The following is a 17,974-nucleotide window of genomic DNA, read 5'->3' on the forward strand; positions in this document are numbered from 1 at the left end:
TCCGCCCGGCCCGGCCGTCCACATGGCCGCGCCACACAACAGCGGACTAGGCTCATTTTTTCCAAAACACTTCACATCTGGGCAGTCGCCAGCCATGGAAACTGCCAGCGTCTGGGAGAGGGACCAGGCTCGTCGGGGGCTGCCCTCGCGGGGCCGCGGCCCTCGGAGGTCGCCGCACGCCCTTACCCGTCGCCGGGTCCCGCCGCCCGCCCGGTCTCCTCAGCAGCGGGAGGGAGCCCGGGAGCCTTATCCGCCGCGTCCATGACGACCCCTGAGCCCGGGGCTCCGCAGGAGAGCGGCCGCGGGGTGCGCACGGAGAGAGGGAGGCGGCTGCCCCGAAGCCCGGCCGCTCCCCGCCTCGCGCGTCCATTCCACGCCTCTCCCCGCCTCCGGCCGCTCCGCCGCCCGCCGCGGTGCGCACCCAACGCCGAGGGAAGTTTGACTGCTCCATCCCCCAATCAGAAGAGAGGTCTGGAATCGCAGCCAATAGGAGCTGGAGAGGTGGGCGTGCCCGCGGCGTGGTCCCGCCCCCGGAGAGGGAGCGCGGTATGTCCCCGGCCGCCGCCTGCGCTTCAGCCTCAGTGCGGAGCCCTCGCCGGTGGGAGCAGCAGCGGCGGCGGAGTCGGAGGCGGCGGAGTCGGCGGCTGCGGAGCGGCCACCACACCCACCCCCACGTCGCGGGCCCTGTCCTTGCTTGTCCTCTCGCCGCCCCGCGGGAGGACGATCCCGGGAGGAGAGCGGCCGCCCACGCCCCGAGCATCTTTCCCCGTCGAGCCGGCGCGGGCTGAGCGGGCGGCATGATGAGACTCCGAGGGTCGGCGCTGCTGCGGGACCTCCTGAGGCCGCCCGCCGCCGCCAGCGCGGCCCTGAGGCGGGCGCAGCCTCTCGCCACGCTCCGCCGCCGCGCCCGGGGCGGGGGGCCCGAGGCCGCGGGCCCGGCGGCCGCCGCGCGGCTCTGCCCGCGCTGGGGCGGGGGCGGCCGGCTGGCGGGGCCCGGCGCCAGGGGCCTGTCCAGCTCGCCCTCCGAGATCCTGCGGGAGCTGGGCAAGGCGGGCGCGCAGCAGCCGCAGGAGCCGCAGCCGCCGGAGCCGCAGCCCGGGGCGTCGCCGCCCGCGGCCCCGCCGGCGCCCGGCGCCAAGGACGGCCCCGCGGACACGGACGCGTTCGGCCACAGCGAGGGCAAGGAGCTGGCAGCCTCGGGCGAGAGGTGAGTGTCTCCGCGGGCGGGGCGGGCGGGGCGGCCTCGCCCTGCGTGGGGGCCCGCGTCCGGGCGCGGCCCGCTGCGGGGCGGGATGGGAGCGGAGGTTGGAGAAAGAGAAAGAAAGAGATGCCGGCGGCCTGCGTCGCCTGCGCCATGTGATTAGGCCCGGCCGCGCCCCAGCCGTCGCCGCCCGCGCCCCTTCGCGGGCCCCCACTTCCCTTCCCGGCCGCCCGCCCGCCCGCGTGGAGCCGCCGAGGGGCCGGGTGATGCCCTTGGCGCTGCGTGTCCGCGCCCCGCTCGGTCTACAGCCGCCGGGCTCCTCCGCCCGGCCCTTCGCGGGCGATGCCACACGGACACCCCCACCGGCTGACAGGCAGGGGCCGGGCGCTGAGCGGAGCCCGCGCCTCCCCGGCTCGTGGCTTTTCCGGGCTCGGGTGTCCTCCGTCTGCCCTCCTTCCGTCTCTGCCTCCGTCTCTTGGGAAACCTAACGTGGCCGAGGATCCTGACAGTTTCCAGAGTGGAAACATCCCGGTCTGCGTGGAGCCATCTGGGGCGCCGGAAGTAAGGTTTCCGCGAGGAGATGAGGGGCCGGAGTGTCACGTGGCCGCGGGGATGGGGCGCGCGTGCCGACCACCTGTTGGCCCCGGGGACCACGGGCTTGGGCCTGTGGGTTGTGCTGCGGGAGGTGGGCGAGGTGTTTTGGGAGACAAAGGTTAGAATTTCGAAGATGAAATGCGGCCGGCAGAACGCTCACTGGAAAGTTCGAGTTCAAACAGCGATGGGATGTGAACTCCTCTGTACCGCACAGCCCTTTAGTCTTCACGCAAAGCTGGTTTTTCTCCCACGGCGTGGGAAGCAGGGCCCTGGGTACTCTGTCCTGTGCAGTACAAGTGGGCACGACCCCTGTCTCCCCAGCGGGTTACAAATACTCCTGTCTGTTCTCTTCATGCCCTGCTATTTTTCTGATCTTGTACCGACATTATCTCCAGCCCCATGGAACCTTAAGTCAAATCGAAAGTGTGATTCTTCATACGTTCAGCCTCAGGTCAGCTTCATGTTTCCTGTAATTGAAGCGGGCACCTTCTTAAAACATTCCAAGCTAAAGTTTTCCCAGACTGAAAAAAAAAATGTTATTTTTTTTAAATCACTTGATGATGGGCAAAGTCTGTGGTATTCCGTGGTGATGATGACGTGCTGCAGAGCAGCCTTAGGACCTTGGGCACATCATTTAGCACCTTCAGTTAGATGACTCACATCCCTTCAAGATCTAAAAGGCTAGGTTTTTGTTAAATTTCCACCTCCTATGTTTTTTTAGGGACTAGAATGGGTATGGTTAACCTCATCTGATACCTTTATGATCTGGTTTACCAGACGTGTAACTAGTTTAAATACCTGTCCTCACACACAGAATTGCAAAATGTGATTACTGGCATTTAAAGTTGTCCTTAAAGGCTATAGGATGGGACCTGCTTTCTACTGAAAACGCCTTCCAGTGTGTGTCTTCAGTGGCTTTAGTATCCCTTTTTTTCCCCCAGAACCCTGTGCCTTGATGAACGTTGAAACCCTGGCAATGACTTTGAAACCCTATTTTGGCTAATGCTGACAACCCCTACATAAATGTCCTAGTCTCCCCAGACTCCAAAGAAAATCAGCCTCGGCCGGGGAACCGTCAAGGTTATTTGCTTAGATGCCCTGGAGTTTGAGTGATCAGTAAGATAGTCTTGTTTACCTCAATTAAAAGTTTGGAGTAATAGGCTAGACTGGTTCAGGTACTACAGGCATACCTTGCATACCACTGTAATAAAGCAAATATTGCAGTAATAAGCAAGTCGTAATCTTTTTGCTGGTGGAGAGTCTTGCCTTCAGTTTGTAAAAAAACAAACAAAAAAACCGTCAATACCTAGGAAGGGCAATAAAGCTAAATGCAATAAAATGAGGTATGCCTAAATATGAGAATCCTGAGAGTTTTCCAATGAAGGATTTCAAGAGTGAACGCCAGCTGTCTCCAGTTTACATATGAAGTGAAGAGCACTGGCTTTGAGATTGTGAAAAAAATTTTATCTGGTTAAAGATCCTATTTTCTGAATGTTCTGGTTTCCAATTGTAGCTGTCCTCCTTTCCATTTGCCTGTGTTCTGGGAGGTAAGCTTCCAGTTGATTTTGTTATTACTGGTGCTCAGCTTCCAAAGCATAGGTCATCCCTCCAACCGCAAACCACCTGGAATCCAGTCCTCACTCAGGACCTGCCAGGTTTTACAGGGGGTATTAAAAGAAATAGCCAAGTGAAAACGAGTTAACGTTTTGTAAAGGGCTTACTTAGAACAGTTTTGGCATGTGTTGTCTACAACATAACTGTTCATTAAATAGAATGAAATTGCTTTGTTTATTGTAAAACCTGACAAGGACATTGGCCTTGAATTTTAGGACTGTGTACTTTCTTAAATATCTCATGGAAAAATGAAATGATCTGTGCTCAGTTTTCCACGCAGTGCTCTTATTTAATTTTGTGACTGTCATTCTGTCATTTTGAAAACCACTTTGCTTGGCTCTCCCATTTTTTAAGTTGTCTGTCTGCTTTCCTGACTCTTTGGGTCTGTTCACTGGGTAAACCCTGAGGCTGGGGCCTTTGCTGCTTTGCCATTTGTCTACCTTCTCAAGAGCATCTCCCTTTTCTCGGCTTTGACTCTCATCTTTGTGTAGGTAATATCATCTCTCCTCCAAGCTCTGTTCTCACATTTACCTCCACATATCTGATGACTTCAAATTTAAAATCTATATCCTCATATCCACTCTTTGGTCTCATTTCAACCTATTTTGCATACTGTTTCGAGACTAATTATAGACTTTTAATTTCAAAAAATCACTGTCCTTTCAGAAAACCAATATGGACTGGAGTATTATATAAAAGTCACAGAGCATGCTATAGCATTAAAGATTCCTCATTAACCTTTATAGCAATGCTTGTCCAACATGGTCATTTTTATCACAGTGTTTCGTCTCTGTCAAGCATGCCATGCTTCATGTCTATAAAGCCTAGAAGTGTGTATATTCTAGGTCCCTGGGAAGGTTTTGCAGGTGAGAACAGGGCATTTTAAGTTACTTTTTGTTGAGCAATTTCTTATTTAATTAGAAAGGAAAAGAGATATAACGGAAGGACCAGGTTGGGAAAATACCACTACAAGTATGCTCTTTAGAAAATAGGTAATTCAGACAGAGTGCAATATTGAAAGTATTCCATTAAAATGCCAGTGAGATCATTTTTACTCTATCAGATTGGCAGACTTTTGTTAAGTTAAATCAAGTGATGCCAAGGGTGTGGGAAATGGGAACTCTTATGTTGCTGGTAGAAGTATAAATTAAATTAGTTCAGCTATTTAGGAGGCAGTTTGGTAGTATCTGTTAAAAATTGCATACCCATGTGCAATAATTGCACGTTTGCTTATCTATACAAAATCATGGCACTTCAAAAATATTTTTACGATTAGAATAATTAAAAACACTTTATTAAAAGTGAGAGTGATTTCCTCTATCTTCAGATACTGTGATCTTGTTTTGGAAATTCATATTTTTTTAAAAAAATTATGTTTTTATTGATTTCAGAGAGAAAGAAACATCAATGATGAGAGAGAGCCATTGATGGGCTGTCTGCTGCACGCCCCCTACTGGGGATGGAGCCCGCATTCTGGACCTGTGCCCTGACCAGAATCAGAGATCTCCTGGTTTATAGGTAGCAGCCCAACCATTGAGCCACACCAGCCAGGCTGGAAGTTCATATTCTTAATAAATGGAAAGCAAAGGCCATAGAATCATTATATTCTATTGAGAATTGAATTTTGAAGTAAGGTTAAATACTTATGCATTTCAACAAACTGAGTTAGGTCTATAGAACAGTACTGATAATAAAGTTGCCATGGTATTTGGCAGATATAGATAATATATTTTGGAATTTAAAAAAACCCTCTATTGACACAGATGACAAATTTTGTTATGATCATTTAATTATTTGCTTTTATTGTAAAAGTGAACATATTTTCATTTCACAAGCTAAAATTAAATTGGAACAGTACAGTTAATTTTGAGATAAAATAGTTAATTTTTTCACTGAACCTCAGTCATTTTGTTTGTGATTTACTCTACTACAAATTTTTACTGGTTATCAGTGAGTTTAAATTTTGTTTTAATAGCATCATAACATAACATTTTTTGCTGCCTAATGTTTACATTAAACCACACATCTAGTTAGCCATGGATATATTAGTACACAATCTGTAATTAACAAACTACATGTTACTAATTAATGTTTAGGTGAAGTTCACTGATAGAGCATGAATTAGGTCCTGGAATGTAGTCTCCTTGAGTTTTAACTTCTAGTTTCCAGGCTTTACTGTTTTACAAAGAAGTCTGTGTACTTCAGAATCAAGTAATTCAGGATAGGACTACCAAATCGAATTTAATCTTTTTTTGCATGTGAGGTAGTATGTAGGGAAAGTAATTGGGGAGTAGGGCATTATTTTAGTCTGGAAAAGATAGAGGTCACCTTGAAGAGAAATTTGTTGCAGGTATTTGTGGGTTACTTTGAGATTTACAAAATTATTTGAAACCAGTAAAAAGCTGCACTACTTCCTTCTTGTATTGAGGTAAAGGAAAAGTATGTCTGTAGAAACTGCAAGTCTAATTTGTAGAATTTGCATTCTTTAAGGAGCTCAATCTTTAAATCCTATATAAACAAAGGAGTTGCCTATCATTTTTAAAAAATTTATCTTTATTGTTGAAAATATTATAGATGTCCCTTTTCCCCCAATGACCCTGGTCTGTGCCTTTTCACCCTTTACATCATTTGCTATTAAGAGGAATGCTTACCCAGTCAGCATGGCTCAGTGGTTGAGCCTATGAACTAGGAGGTCGAGGTTTGGTTCCTGGTTGGGGCACATACCTGGGTTACGTACTGGATCCTCAGTGTGGGGCGTGCAGGAGGCAGCTAATCAATGATTCTCTCATCATTGATGTTTTTCTCTCTCTCTCTCCCTCTCTCTAAAATCAATGAAAATCTACTTTTTTAAAAAAAAGAGGAATTCTTAAGCCTAATGAAGTTACATATTTACAAAAATAGTTACTAATAATTGATATCTCTATGTGAGGTAAATAGTTTATAGGTAGAGAGACTGTTAGTATGATTTTTATCCTGGAATCTACTAAGGCATAAAATTGCTTTGGTTATGAAACAGTGCATATGAGTCATCACTGCACTTGTGATTTTTCTGACCACCTACAGTGTGGTAGAAGCAAAATGTTAATGTAAGTCTTGGCTTCCTTTGGGAAGTATCTCTGGTTGGTATGTAACATTATTGCTTACTAAAGAATTGTTCATCGTGAAAACACTAATTTTAAATCAGAACTATTGATATTGCATAATGAACAAAAAGTTGATAGCCTTCAGGATTTAGGAATTTTTTTTGCATACTAATTTCTGATGCAGGCCAAAGAAAATTTTAAAGTTGTCATGTTGCTGAGGTTATTTTGAGTGACAGAAGTAGATTCTTCCTGGTGGGAGTTATTGAAAGAGTACAGACTTTCTGAAGAATAGTTTTTAAACTGTATGAAGAACTTTAAATATATTCATACCTTTTTAGGAATTTATGGTAGCAAAGTAAGCTGAGGTATAGGAAGAATCATCTAATATTTTGGCACAGTGTTATGCATATTAGAGAAATGTGGGGAAAACTTGTGTTCAACATTAGTGGAGTTAAATGAATTATGGTACATCCACATGCCCTCCCTGTGCCCCTTCCACTGTTAGACTTCTAAAGCTGTGCGTGTGGACAAGTGGCCATCAGCTGATATGAACAGCCTGGTTATTTCCTCATGTAAAGCTGGCTTTTGTGCTTCTTTCTTTGGCTTGCTCTTGAATACATGTCAATGAAGTCCAATCAGAACAGCAGCCCTAATTTAATTTAATCTCATCCTCACTTTGTACAGGATGCAGTTTCAATAAAACAGAACAAAAATTTAATCATGTAACATGTTCAAGGGTAAAACTGATTTTTGTCAAGGAAGCTGTAGGCGTAGGGTAGCTACCCACCACGGCCTGCTTTTAGTTAGCCACCCCACATGGTCACGTCTCTGGATTTGTGAGGCCCACCGTGCACCTCCCCTGAGCCTCTCCGGCTTCGTGTGAGGCCCCATGTTTGTCCACACACAGCAAGTAGAATCTGGGGCTGGGAACCCAGGACCGGCTTTGTAGGACTAATTCTGGTCGGACCACTTGAGTGTGTGATGTTGGACATGCTGCTTGAATTTGAGACTGTCTTTATCTGTTAATTGAGGACAGTTTTACCCAGCTTGCATTACTGTTTAAGGGTTTTAAGATAAAAGAACAGAAAGTCCTTCAAAAAAAATCTATTACATATTTATATTTTTTATTTTTTATTCTCACCCAAGGATATGTTTTTATTTTTAGAGAGAGAGGAAGGTGGAGAGAGAGGAACATTCATCAGTTGCCTCCCATACATGCCCCAACCCGGGATTAAACAAACCCACAACCTTCTTTGATGTATGGGACAGTGCTTCACCAACTGTCCTCTCTCTCAAATCAGTCAGTAAAAAAATTTTAAAATTAAAAAAGATCACTTGGGGCAGAGTTCCTCATTTATAAGTTGACTTAAAATAGATTTCTTCTAACCCTGAAAACTGGGCATTTTAATGGACACACAGGTAGCGACAGGCACCTTAATTCGTAAGTCCTATGCTCTATTTGTTTACTGTTCTTTATAAACACCCAGTGAATGCTTACCTTCATCGCTTTGGTGATTCTGTTTCCTTTGCCTGAAATTCCCATTTGTTGTCATGTTTCCAGCTCCTACCCATCTTGCAAGTGTAGCTCAAATTCCACATCTTCTAAAAAAGCTTGACCTTATTAGTCCACAGTGAAGTACTTTTCAGTGATTGGATCCCATAGTTTCTTTATTATAATTCCTCCTTATGTACGTGTTCTGTTTCCCTTAGGTTGTAAGCAGCAATTAATAACACTACATGTCATGGGTGGCAGTTAAATACTTGGGAGTTTCTTCACTTTTTAACAAAAATCATTTGTTATTTTAGGCAGGTATTTTGTGAGGGTAAAGTAGGGGAAGGAATGGGGAAAAGAAGGAACAAAGTGATGGTGAATGGATCTTAAAGGCAGAAATTAGAAAGGGAGTGAGGGAGAGTAAAAGGAAAAATAAAAAGGTATGAAACGGGTTTCTCTTTGGATTTATTAATCTATGTATATCCTATTTTAGTTTCTGAGTGTCATGCAATTTTATGTTTTTCCCTAGGGTATTTGGAGGAGTCACTCGGGTTTACTTGATGCGATCGTTTGAAAGCCTGCTATAATCTTTTTTTGTCATTAAAACTTACAAGACTTCTCAAGGATTTTCTAGTTATTATATAAGTTACTGAAAACTACATTTTTAGCTTTTGAATTTTAATAGCAAAATATGTTATTGTGAAGTGTTGCTACAAAGCCATATTCAATTTGGGGAGAAAAAAGGGACAAGAAAGATATTTGTAGTAATTTCTACCTGGTTGAAAGTTTGGGGAGAATCTGTACATTGGTTTGCTCACCAGATTGTTGAAGCTCACTTGGTCTTTGATCAGAGTCTAAGCTTTTAAAGGCCTACATAGGTAGTGAGGGGGAGAATAAAAAGGCATGAGACAGATTTTTCTTTGGATTTATTAATCTGTGTATATCCATCCTATTGTAGTTTCTGAGTGTCATAAACTAATTTTTATTTTGTTTTTATTAATTTTGACCATTTATTTTGTGAGAATATTTTTTAGAGATGACTTAAATCACTCTCCTATGGATAAAACTTAGTCCCTTGTCCAAAAGCAAGTAACAATTTACTTTTGCTAGGCAATAACATGGTCACTAATTTTTTTGCACTATGATACCATAAGGTAAGAAGTGTATTCCTATTTTATGTTAGTTATGTAGCTTTTAGTGAAAGCAAATACCATTTACTGGTGTGATAAATACATAGAAAGCTTATTCTGCAGTTTTTTTTGAAACTACCACTGTCATTTATTTGACAAACCATTTTCTGTAAATAATCAGTATGTTATTTTTCACTGACTTTTTTGACAGCTGGCTCAATTTTCCTTTAAATATTAAATCACTAGTATTGTTGAACACTGTTTAATGGTTTTAGATCAGGGTAAGACCAAAAAACATTGTACCTTTAAAAGTAATAACTAATAACTAGCTAGTAAGTTTGGTAGTCAGTATACTCTAGTACAGTGATGGCGAACCTATGACACGCGAACTCATTTTTTTGGTTGATATTTCTTTGTTAAATGGCATTTAAATATATAAAATAAATATCAAAAATATAAATCTTTATTTTACTATGGTTGCAAAGATCAAAAAATTTCTATATGTGACACGGCACCAGAGTTAAGTTAGGGTTTTTCAAAATGCTGACACCCCAAGCTCAAAAGGTTCGTCATCACTGCTCTAATGGTTAATTGTTTGGAAGAAGAGAAACCCATCTCTGCCACTATGCAGTCATGGGAAGTTTCATATGTATGAGCCTCTATTTCCTCGTCTCAAATGGGGATAGAGTCATTTATCTTATAAACAAATAATAAATTTATTGAGCTTCTACTATGTACCTGGAACCATAATGTATTTTGGGTAATAATAGTACCTTCTGTCATAAAATTGTTGGAGGCATTCATTAAATTAGGTAGAATGCATGCTCTGAGAGTTTATAGCACAAAGTGATTGGTAAATGTTAGCTTTTATTTTTAAAATATCGCAAATACATTTTTAGAAGTTCTTTAAGAGCCAAAATTGTTTCAGGGAATAATTATATATCCGGGATATGTCATTAAATTAGGATATGTGTTAGTTTTTTTGTTTGTTTTTTTAACATTGGCATGAAATTCATATATTTTAAGGTTCACTTTAAAAACTTAAAGTTGTAACATCTTTGAACACAACTATAAATTATATTAAAATCAACTTTAACATTTTAGGATAAACTTTATAGTTGCCATGTATAAATGTATATGCTCTGTGGACCAACTCCATATTCTCTTGTTTTTTTAAGGTAGAAATATATGGATCACTAATAATAGGGAAATAATTATATTAAGTAATAACTAAATACATAAATACATGTGGTCTTATTATCAGGACATATTTGGACAATGAGAAAAGTTTTTTTTTTTAATATGTTTTTATTGGTTTTGGAGAGAGAGGGAGCAGAAACATCGATGAGAGAGAACCATCAAGTGGCCCCCTACTGGAGGATGGAGCCCATAACCCTGGCAGTGTGCCCTGGAAAGATGCTCAACCAACTGAGCCATATCAGCCAGCACGAAAAGCTCCTTTCAACAGTATAAAAACACAATTTTAAACATACTTATGCTGTGTGATAGTTTATTTTACAAAAGTAATTATAGGATTTTCCTTTGAAAGTTGTCGTTGTACCAATAACCCTGTGAGATCGCCTTTTCTCAGATGAGGAAACAGAATCACAGACAGGTAACGCAGTTTAAGTATTATAGCCAGGATTCAAGAACTTCTGTGCTAACCTTTCCTATCCAATACATAATTTCTGTCTCCCTTAAATTTTACAATCAGGTTAAATATTTGAATAACTAGAGGCCCTGATGCACGAAATTCATGCAAGAGTAGGCCTTCCTTCCCTTGGCTGCCGGCATCGGCTTCCCTCTGGCACTCAGGACCCGGGCTTCCCCTTGCAGCTCCGGCTTCCTCGGAAGGTTGCCCAGTCTAATTAGCATATTACGCTTTTATTATTATAGATATGTAAATATAGTCATAATTTTTTTTAAAAAAGAGCAACATTTTGACACTTGCCTGAACATTTGCTGAGCTCTAATTAATATTGGGTGGTTGTATTAGATTGTGCAGGAGAGTACACTATAACAGATGGTTAGGCATTAGCACAACTAGGAATGGTCATCAAGGTTTTAAAACCTGGTATTAAAAAATATCTGTATTTAAGAATGAATCGTAATTTACTTGTTTTTCAGTGTAGATTCAGTAATACTGGTTTAATTTTGATAAATCGGTACTTAATGCTGTCTTGAGTAGATCAGTTCAGCCTGGGTCAATGAATATTTAATAATGGCTGTAGCTTAAATTCACTAGAATGTTCACATGATTAATTTTTTCTTCTTTTTTCCCCTTTAGTAAAATAAAACAGGGTCTGTTACCTAGCTTGGAAGATTTGCTGTTCTACACAATTGCAGAAGGACAAGAGAAAATACCTGTTCATAAATTTATCACAGTAAGTTTTTATACTTTTCTAAAACTTTAAAAATCAGCAGTACTGAATCAGTAATACAGAAATACTGAAATGTAATCTTAAAGGTCATTTGATAGGTAGATTCTGACTGACACTTTCTCATGTTTTCAAATTTTCATTATGCTCATTTCAAGGTAATCAGTGAAAGAAAAAGAATGAGAAACTTATCCAGAAAGTGTGTAGTAGTGACACTAAAATGCCATATACTATATATTCAGGTCCTGGGTAGAAGTGTTTATGTACAGAAATAAAAACTTGTATTGGAATAAGCATATACATTATTTGCACTATTTATTTACACACTCTTATTTTTTTAAAAACAGGCACTCAAATCTACAGGATTGCGAACATCTGACCCCAGGTTGAAAGAGTGTATGGATATGTTAAGATTAACTCTTCAAACAACATCAGATGGTGTCATGCTAGACAAAGATCTTTTTAAAAAGTAAAAATTTCTGCCAAACATTTAATGGTGATTGCTGTGCTATATGGTCATTTTTATTTTATAACAAAATTGCATCATTTAAGGCCAATGCTTCCTGTGTAATTGAAACAAAAAGGAGGGATTTATAAACATCAATTGTTTGAAAAACTTGGTGCACATTAAGGTTTCTTAAGACATTGGGGCTATTGTATATTTTCTTTGAAACTGATCTAAAGAAATGTAGCCATGGATGCTTCCAATGGGTCGCACCTGGGGATCACATTCACTTTACAGAGAGCCTCCTCTTGGTCCTGCCATGGCTTCCATTGATCTCCACTCCCTCCGATTGTCTTAGGCTGTCTCAGCAGGGTCTCTGCTTTCTTCTCACAAGGTGACTTAGAGGACATCATGAAATGAGAAGGCTTCAGACAGCCAGTATTCCTAAGGCTTACAGTTCTTCTCTGTTCCTTTCCTCTCTTTAGATGTATTCATACATAGGCTTTTATCTGTTTTCATTTTCCTCACATATTTAGAAACTAAAGATAACTTTGGAGATTAATGTCTCCATTTGGTAGATTGAGAATATTTTTTGCTTCCCTATACATATCTATTTATTACTTATCTTCATTAATGTGTTCCTGCTAGACTGGTTACTTAATGATTTAATGGACAGCATGGTTGTAATGGGTCCCAAAGAGGTAAATGATATTTTAAACAAATAAAGTGGAAAGTAGTATAAACTTGTCAACACTACTGTAAGATGGCTTTTTTTCAGACCATAGGTTTAGGTTGAAATAGATCCCAAAGAATTCCAGTGTCGACCTTGAAAATGTATATGTATGTCTATATGTATTTATCTTTTATTTTCTTATGGGGATTGGATGATTTGTTCTAGATATCGCCTGGGAATATCCTAGAGTTTTAAGTTATCTAAAGGTGTAAGAATTTTTAACTGAGATCCTTCAGAGTTTCCTGGCATGCTGTAAAGCGTTGCTGACAGTTTGGGATTATCTTTCACCACGAGGTTCATGATTCTGTTAATCCAGCTGACCTAGTAAAGCCTAGACTTTAAGGTCCGTATTGGAATTGGTGTTAGGAATTTCGAGTTTTCAAAACCTGTTTCTTTGTGGAGAGAAGGAGGTAATTTCTGATTAGCTATACCTTTGCAGTAAGGATTGTTTTGTTGTTAGCGTTCATAAGCTCTCACCTTTGATTATGGAGTTACTTCGGCATATCTGAGAATGAAGTTGTCAGAGAGATGGTAGGTAGACCTGTTGATAATAGCAATGAGAATATGCCTTGAAATTTTAAGTGAAAGCAGCAATTCACACTTTAGTACTGTTTAAATTTTTTTGTGCTCAATAAACATGTTGCTATGCTTTAATCTGAAATTAAAAGTAATTTAAGTACATTGATTATAAATCTAGGAAACATAATTATAAAATTTCCTACCCATAATTATATAAAAAGCAACCACCATTATTTTAAACACTAATCCAGTCATTTAATAAAATTGATTATTGTAATACAGGCAGTTCCCAATGGGACAAATGTGTACTAGTATGTAAGCAGGCAGAAAAGCCTTAAATCTGTAGGCATAAGGGTTGATCTTTCAAGCCCTAGAACAGTGGTTCTCAACCTTCTGGCCCTTTAAATACAGTTCCTCATGTCACCCAACCATAAAATTATTTTCCTTGCTACTTCATAACTGTAATGTTGCTACTGTGATGAATCGTAATGTAAATATCTGATAGGCAGGATGGTCTTAGACAACCCCTGTGAAAGGGTCGTTCAACTGCTAAAGGGGTTGCGACCCACAGGTTGAGAACCGTTGCCCTAGAATGAGTTGATTTAAAAGTGCTGAAAATTAATCTTTTCAAAATAAGTTTTCTAGTTAGTGTTGCCAGAAATAAAACTATTTCACCTCCATGCAGGTGGGAATGAGATGGTATAGTGGAATTCATTTCCCCAGAAAAATAAAGATTTTATTGAAAATAATTTCAATGAAAATACATTTTTGGTTAGTATATTAAGCCTTTGAGGATAATCTGAGAAGCACCTATTTATGACTTTTTAAAAAATTGATTTCAGAGAAGAATGGAGAAGGAGAGAGAGAGAAACATCAGTGATGTGAGAGTCATCGATCTGCCTACTGCACACTCCACCCTGGGGATTAAGCCTGAAACCCAGACATGTGCCCTGACTGGGATTCAAACCGTGATCTCCTGATTTATAGGACAGTGCTCAATCACTGAGCTGTGCTGGCAGGCTGACTTTTTTTTTTTAATATATTTTATTGATTTTTTTACAGAGAGGAAGGGAGAGAGGTAGAGAGTTAGAAACATCGATGAGAGAGAAACATCGATCAGCCGTCTCCTGCCCCCCCCCCGGGGATGTGCCCGCAACTAAGGTACATGCCCTTGACCAGAATCGAACCTGAGACCCTTCAGTCCGCAGGCTGACGCTCTATCCACTGAGCCAAACCGGCTACGGCAGGCTGACATTTTTTTAAAAAATGGGAAAATGAATTCTGAGCATATTGTTTGGAGCATAATCTATTTGAAAGTTGGAGACTGCCTGTTAGTCAATTATTTTTAATGCTAATAACCTTAAAATTAATAGAAGTAGGAAGTTTATGTGGAAAACGAATGCCATATTTATTCATGCATTTTTAACCATATGAGTATTAGAATTTTATGTGTAATCACAATTTTTGGTCTTTTCTCTTTTGGGGGAAAATGAATGGTAATCTTTGCATTTGTATAATGTTTTAATTTTCTTTAAAAACAGGGTTATTTTACTTTTGTAAAATATTGACATACATTACAGTTGTTAATAATAAACACTTAAGAAGGAAAGAAAAGTGATTATTATTCCCAGTTTGCAGATGAGAAGACTGAACAAAGCATGAGAAAGATGTGACCTGCTGAAATACATAAGGACTTCCTCCTCAGAGTTCATGTTTTATGACTTCTAATTATAGATTCATTCCATCTATATTAAAATAACTCCCAAGAAAATATTTGCTATTTGGAATCTCATCCGTACACAATTAGGCACACTTCTGAGTTTAAAATTGCTTCTGTTGGCCACAGAATTCACCAGTTAAGCCTGCTACCATTGCTTTACCAGCACTTTCTTATAAAGAAAAAAAAAATTCCTACTTTACTGACTGTACAATTTCGTTAATTATAAAGCCTTTTAAAAGTGCTGATAATTTTAAATAGTTAAGTAGTTGGTAGTAGGTTAATAATTTAAATTTGTTTGGCAGTTCTCATTTTCTCATGCATAATTTCTTAAAAATAAGGATGTGTATTTGTTTTGATGCAGATACAGCGATTTAAGATCAGGAATTGTCTTAACTTTTCTGCAGAGTAATGTACTCAGTATATGTCTTGCAACTCTTATGTACAAATTGAATTGCTATTTGAAATATATTGGTTGTTATAAATGAATGCCAAAATTTAATTTTTAGATTAACATTAAGAAGGTATCAAAAAAATTCATCAAATTTACTGAAGCAAATACTTGTTATCTCTGGAGTAGCAATTATTTATACATCTATAGGTTAATAATGGAAAAATAGGACTAATTTATGTTCTGCCCGGGGCACATCATTATCACTGAAAACAACTTATTTTGTTTTATATTGTTTTAATCTTATGTTGATCAAGTGAATATTCTGAATTTTTATTAATAGTTAAAAGTGAGTAGAATAATGTAATTGTTTTGGTGATCCAAATATAAATTTAATTATACTACATTATATAATTTCATTTAAAATTCATTATTTTTACAAGCATTTTAATGTTATTTAAGAGACATTAATCTGACTAAACAAAGTTGATTTTATCTCCATTTTTTTTAGCTTAGAAATGCAAATTTTTCAAAATGTAATTCAGGAAAAATACGTTAAAACACAAACTTCAGCTTTTTGGAAATACTAGTAATACTTTTATAGGAACTAAGATTAAAGTTTAATTTTTGTTACCTAAATGCCATGTTTAAAATCGTTTTATTCATTTTTAGAGAGAGGTGGAGAGAGAGAACGTGGATGTGAGAGCGAAACACCAATTAGCTGGCTGATGCATGCCCCCCACCAGAGACTGAGCCTGCAGCCAGGCACCCCCAGCTCTGGTGCCTGAGATAATGCCCAACCAACTGCGCCACACTGGCCAGGGCTAAAAACTTGTTTTTAGATGTTCTTGATACTTAACCTGATGGAATATTCTGTTTTAATCTTTGATATATTTTTTTTGGCAATCTAATTTATTTTGTTAACTTGTTCAACAGATTATAAGCAACTACATGAAAGGCTGCTTAAAGGAAAGAAACTGTAGAAAGAATATTATTTCTAGAATTTAGTTTGTTGTATAAAATGATTAATTTCTCTATTGTTTAAATATTCTCCTAATGTTATTACCAAGTACTCATATTTGAAGGGCATTCAGTCGACTAATTTTTTTCTCACATTCCACAGATGTGTTCAGAGCAACATTGTTTTGTTGACGCAAGCCTTTCGAAGGAAGTTTGTCATTCCTGACTTTATGTCTTTTACTTCTCATATCGATGAGTTGTATGAAAGCGCTAAAAAGCAGTCTGGAGGAAAGGTAACATTTTTAATGTGAATATTTTCCTAAACCAATCACTTAATAAATTCAACTCAACTTGAGGTATAGAGAGTAAAATTGTGTAGTTTTCTTATGTTTTGCTAATTAAGAAATTTAAGTTAAATGAAGCCATTGGATAAAGTACTTTTAGCATTTTAAATATTTGAGTTTGTTATTTTGGCTAACAAGTTTACAAACTCTTGATTTTCAAATGATTGAGATGGCTTTAAATCTCTAACAAAATAACTTTACTGGGAATTTCTGCAGATATGATATTCTCAAACATTAAATATTTTTAGTTTTAAAAATCCTCTAAATAAAACTAAGGGTTATTTAATTTATTTCTTCTCCATATTGAAAGATTTTAGACAATGAAACCCTACTGATATGACCCGGATTAAAGAAATTCTCTATTTCTTTCCCTTATTAAACATACTCAAATTCTGATTCCTCTTTTAGACTCTGTTCTTTCCTAGGAAGAGAGAGTGCTTTGGAGAACAGGATGGTGGAGACAGATTTCACCTATAATTCTCAAATCTGTTGTGCCCTTAGTTATTATGAATATTGTCATAAAAGACTACAAAGCCACCAAGTGCTATAAAATAAGTATTCATTGGTGGAAACTAAATTGAGATAAAATTTTTGGTAGACGAAAGTATTATTTTCTTGTATTAAATCTGTTAATTTCTAATATTTTGATTAGGTTGCAGACTATATTCCTCAACTAGCCAAGTTCAGTCCTGATTTGTGGGGTGTATCGGTTTGTACAGTAGATGGACAGAGGTAAGTTTATTTCAAATCCATGAAAACCAGTCATTTGTGAAGTATGAGGTCAGTTGCAAAACATGTAGGATTTCATGAAGTTTATGAAAGTTGTCTTTGGGAAATGCTTACACTACAGGCACTGACAGACAAGGGTCTAGCACAGTTATAGAAAGGATACTGATGGGAGGTTACTTCAAAGAGAATGATTTGATTTTAAAAACCAGTGAATTAAGGAGAGGCCCTTGGAAAAATGGATGAAGTCTGCAATATTTTTTTTTTGTCATTTAAAAAGAAAAAACTTTTTTTTATTTAAGGACTTAGCTCAGAGGTATCACCCAAGGTAATTATTTTTTAAATTAAAATATAACATAAAATAAGATATGCAACACCTAAGTGTATACAACTTTATTTATAGCATAGATGTAATTTATCCTAGGTTTTGTGAAAACTAACAGGTCATTTAGCCTTATAATTTTAGGTTATTTCTAAGAAAATGTCCAATTAAAGCTTTCATTCCCCATTTGTTAAATTCTGATATGAAGTGCCTTTATTCTAATCTTTTCATTATTTCTTCTTATTTTCCTCAAGTATTTATAATAAAAAAACATTCAGTTTAGTGTATTCATTTTTGAGATAAGGAATCTCAAGCCCAGAGATCA

The 17,974-nt window shown here is 39.2% G+C and overlaps 1 protein-coding gene across 2 annotated transcripts in view; it reads left to right on the forward strand.

The window, feature by feature from the left end:
• Positions 1-797: 797 nt before the first annotated feature.
• Positions 798-17,974, forward strand: part of GLS (glutaminase) — a gene marked incomplete at its 5' end in the record, with an annotated part of 68,708 nt that continues 51,531 nt past the window's right edge. For both annotated transcript variants that reach the window (XM_081095412.1, XM_081095413.1), the window contains 5 exons: positions 798-1,207; positions 11,402-11,498; positions 11,840-11,961; positions 16,421-16,550; positions 17,254-17,333. In XM_081095412.1, the coding sequence (XP_080951538.1) occupies positions 798-1,207; positions 11,402-11,498; positions 11,840-11,961; positions 16,421-16,550; positions 17,254-17,333 (839 nt within the window). The remainder of the gene's footprint in view (positions 1,208-11,401; positions 11,499-11,839; positions 11,962-16,420; positions 16,551-17,253; positions 17,334-17,974) is intronic.

The sequence above is a fragment of the Myotis nattereri genome, assembly GCF_964212035.1.
Source record: "Myotis nattereri genome assembly, chromosome: 7".
Classification (NCBI taxonomy): Eukaryota; Metazoa; Chordata; class Mammalia; order Chiroptera; family Vespertilionidae; genus Myotis; species Myotis nattereri.